General features: G+C 35.5%; 1 protein-coding gene across 1 annotated transcript in view; it reads left to right on the forward strand.

Annotated features, from left to right (window-relative positions):
* Nucleotides 1–2,212: 2,212 nt before the first annotated feature.
* Nucleotides 2,213–4,232, forward strand: part of LOC108784444 (transmembrane protease serine 11C-like) — a 7,175-nt gene continuing 5,155 nt past the window's right edge. Inside the window, exons 1-2 of the mRNA XM_018553271.1 lie at nt 2,213–2,225; nt 3,176–3,214. Of these exons, the coding sequence (XP_018408773.1) occupies nt 2,213–2,225; nt 3,176–3,214 (52 nt within the window). The remainder of the gene's footprint in view (nt 2,226–3,175; nt 3,215–4,232) is intronic.

Consider the following 4,232-nt stretch of genomic DNA (forward strand, 5'->3'; position numbering starts at 1 on the left):
GGCCAAATTACAGCAAAATACAAATAGTCCAAAAATGATATATACAAAAGAGGGGGGACAGTAGAGTCCTTCCTTTATGTAGGGGTGGAATCCTGGGACAGTGTATACCATGCTTACACAGGTGTCTACATTTAGTTTCCCTCATGATTGAGTTTTAATGCATCTTGTTACTGTAACAGTGAGTCCTTACACTCTCTACTAACTATAAGGATTACTTGCACAACTATTTATTGTAATGCATAACATAATTAACACAAAAGACCGGTAATACGGCTGGTTAACCCATTATGATGGAAAGTGAGACAAATCTGCAGGGACCAACTGCACTGCAAATGGAGACTCACAAAATAAAATACGTTCATTCCTTTTCTTAGGCTACAGAGGGATTTCCAAACAGTTTTGAAAACCCTTGTTTGTTTTAACGGTTACTTTCAGCAGTTTACCCCAAGGGAACCCCTACACCACCCAACCTTGGTTTGATTGCCATTATAGTGCAGTAAAACAAAGTATTTATGGCAACTCCTTACAATTTACTTTATTTGGCACTGTGACCCTGCTATTGGCCTGTGTAGATGCTGTATTGTCATTGACATCTTGGCTTTGGTCAACAGTAACATTTACACATTTGCTCTATATTGTGTGCTTACAGACTAAAGCAACATTTCAAGATTCAGTCCTTAAAAGCCTATACAAAACGTGCAAGGTGATCAGTTTGGGGTAAGTCAATATTGCTAATTTTTCTTTCACAAAGTAATGAAGATGTCTCATTAGGAGATGGTTAAATATGGGTAGAATTTTTACCTGCTATATATATAGTATTTGTACAGTTTTCTACAATGATGCAATACATAAATTAACATGCTTTGGGAACTAATATGAAGGATTCAAGGAACATCTTATAATGCCACAGCTAATAGACACATCCTTGCTATAATCTCAGTCTTACTTCTATGCATAAAAAACACATATTCCACAGCACATTCCAGAAAAATAGAAATGATTTCAAAAAGATTAAAATGTTGATTCACATACAGTGGCCCAATCATAGGTTTTCTTAAGTGTGCTATCTTTCTAAAAATAACTAATGAGGTAAATATCGCCTGACCCTGCTGGATCTAGCAGCCATGTCATATCTGTGATACCTTCTGACAGTCCAAGATAACCATTCGGCAAGGGATTGGATTAACTGAACAATTGTTACTGGTCCCCCAAAGATAAGCCAATGCCAATAATGTCATTGCACACTTTTCCTGCCTTCTTCCCTTTCATAACACTTAAACTGCGATGTTTAATTTGCAAATATGGATGCATTTTACCCGCTTGATCGTCTTCCCCCATAAGGAATCTAAAGCTTTTTTTAAAAGTTTTGAATAGGATAGTAGTGAAGGTTTTTTGTGCAGTCTGTGGACTTACATCTTAATAAAATGTTATATGCAGAAATGTATTCTGGAATAAATATTTTTTTTATGGAGGTCATCAGTGGTTTAGAAAATAAAAATAACCCCTTTAAATAGCTTGTGGTAGTTAGTCACATTGAACTTAGCTTGTTCTGTATTGTTAAAGACATGTTTCTACTCATCCAAATAGCTCGCTCAGTAACTGCTTTGAATTGCTTTTATTGACAATTAACAATAAATTCATTTTTAGATGAACCACTTTTACCAAACTGGCCCCCCAAAAATATTTGATAGTATGATTTAAAATGCTGCATAATTTACGAGGTATATTCTGTTTTTCAGGTCTGGGACTGTTGAACCAACACTAGTGATCCTATTCCAAGTTCCACCTAGTGAAATTAAAGACTTTTCCTCCGCTCCTATCCAAAATATATTTAGCAAAATTCTTACATTTGCGTCGAGGTTGGGCTTTACCATTGATATGGGCTCTGTGAAATTGTCAGGCAAGTATATGTCCACTTTCACCTCTTCTTTCTTTGATTTGGTATTTTATTTTCATTGGAATCCTTTGTATACACATACCCCTCACACTTTAGAACTAGAGAACGAGGGGCATTTCAGGGAAGATATGATATGCAGCATTAACAGAGCACCACAGCAGCATTTGGTCTTGCTAAGTTTGGTGTGGTTTAAAGGGATGTTGTCAAATTATAAAAAAACATATTTGTGCATGACTGCAATATGCAAAAGGGGGCCTTGGGAAATCATCAAAGAGTTTGTAAAAAAAAAATCTATTTTTCAGTATGTATGGCATCATGTCTGTATACGGTTTTCTTAAGTAAAACTTTTTTTGTGAAACTTTTACAAAGTTTCTACCTGGAGGCTTCACTAGTAACAGCACTTCCTGTTTCAGGCCAACAGTGCTAAGCTGCTGCCTTGCAATTAGCAGCAGTGTTGTTGGGCTTCAAGTTGGCAATCAGGCTGCCTAACAGTCTTTTATGTAAATTGTTTTAAACCTGTCCGAGAACCTCCTGAACCTCCTGAAGAAGCAAATGATCTAATGTTGCGAAACACGTTGAGGTGCTGTTGCGCTCACCTTTGGGCCTTATCAGCTTTCTAATGTCACACAATTATGCAAACTGTATGTATACAGACTGATGATAATGAACAACAAATGAATGGACACATTCATATAACCTAAAGACAAATTATTATTATTTTTTTATATGTAACTCCAGTATATATGAAAGCTGATCTGGCTGTCATGATGATCAAAACAACTTCTGTACTTTTTCAGCCACTGACCAGAAACAAGATTGACTTTGCTCTGGCTTTGCTTTCTGCATGCATGTCCTTAGCTCTGTGACTTAGAAATTACTGAAGCCTTAAACAGCCAGGGAAGATGCTTTTTTGGAGGCATTTTTGCTAGCCTTTATATTTCCCCTCAGTACAGGCTTCTTTTGATCTAATACAGTGTCACATGCCTTTGGTGGAACATAAGTTTCCCAGTCTTCAAAAGCAATAAAAACTCCTTTACGTTCTGTTGCACTAGTTTTTATTAATTACACTACCGCAGCATGGTCCCCTTGCCTTTATTATCCAAAATGTTTAATAAAGAATTTACAAAAAAAAGCCTTAGAGAGTTATGAATTTAGGCCCATGAGCCCTAGCATTTCTTACTATTCCACAAATCAAGACTTGAATGTACTTACTGTATGTGCATGACCTAAAAGATTATTTTAAGTTATAATAAATATATTGTTTTGTTTGTTTTGTAGAAATCCCAGCCACTGAGGGAGATAATCTACTTTATGGCGGTAAGATCTTGATACCTGTTGTAGTTGATACACTTAAAGCTTACCATATACAGAATAAAACACCATCTATGTTTATAATATGACTGAGGAGGTAGCCAGTGAAGGATGCAAAGTGTCATTATGCCCTTATAGCACAAAGATTCTAAGTTCAGTCTTCACCAGATACAAGGAGTTTGCTCCCCGTGTGTTTGCTCGAGTTGTAATCCAAAGAATTAGAGCATGTTCACTTTAAAAAGTAAATTTTTACTTAGCCTAACCTGTTGCTGCCAGACATACGCATGCCTGTGGCTGACATCACTGTTCTAAGCATGCCCAACTATTGGGCAACACCAATCTTTGGATTGGTACAAATATCCTTTTTGTCACATGCGCTACAAGTATGAAATGTTTGCCTTGAGTTTCATTTTCTTGATCTTTAGAAAACCCCAAAACATGCTTTTATGTTTCCATAGGAAAGGGGATACCTTTTTATGTGTTTACCTTGGGTGCCCTCATTTGTGATCATAGCAATGTAGGAACTATCATAATAAAGAACAAATACAATGTAAAATGTTTACCGCATCTTGAATAATTGTTAGTCCTAAATTTCCCCTGTAATCTTTTTCTTATGAGTTTTAAGTGTATATTTACTTTGTTGTGCTACATATTGAACTATTTCAATATCCTTGGGTTTGCAATGAAATTATGACATCTTTAATGACCGTTTTAATGATTTAAATGACATATTTAATGACAGTTATGTGATTTGCAACATTTTAGTGAATGGCTTTTTGTGTTGGTGAAACTTATCCTATCCAGGCTGATTATACAGTCTATAGTTGAATGCATAAAATAAATCTATAATTCGTTGACCTGCAGTGCCCCCATGTGGATAGTTAATGTAATACAGTATTGTAAGAAAACAAGAAAACACACAATCATACAATTTAGAAAATCCTCAGATTGCAAAATAATAATGAAAAAATGCTAGAAAATATTTAAAATAAGGTTTTGGAAACTGTTGGCTATATACATATAT

The sequence above is a fragment of the Nanorana parkeri genome, unplaced genomic scaffold (genome assembly GCF_000935625.1).
Source record: "Nanorana parkeri isolate BGI_ZX_2015 unplaced genomic scaffold, ASM93562v1 scaffold115, whole genome shotgun sequence".
NCBI lineage: Eukaryota > Metazoa > Chordata > Amphibia > Anura > Dicroglossidae > Nanorana > Nanorana parkeri.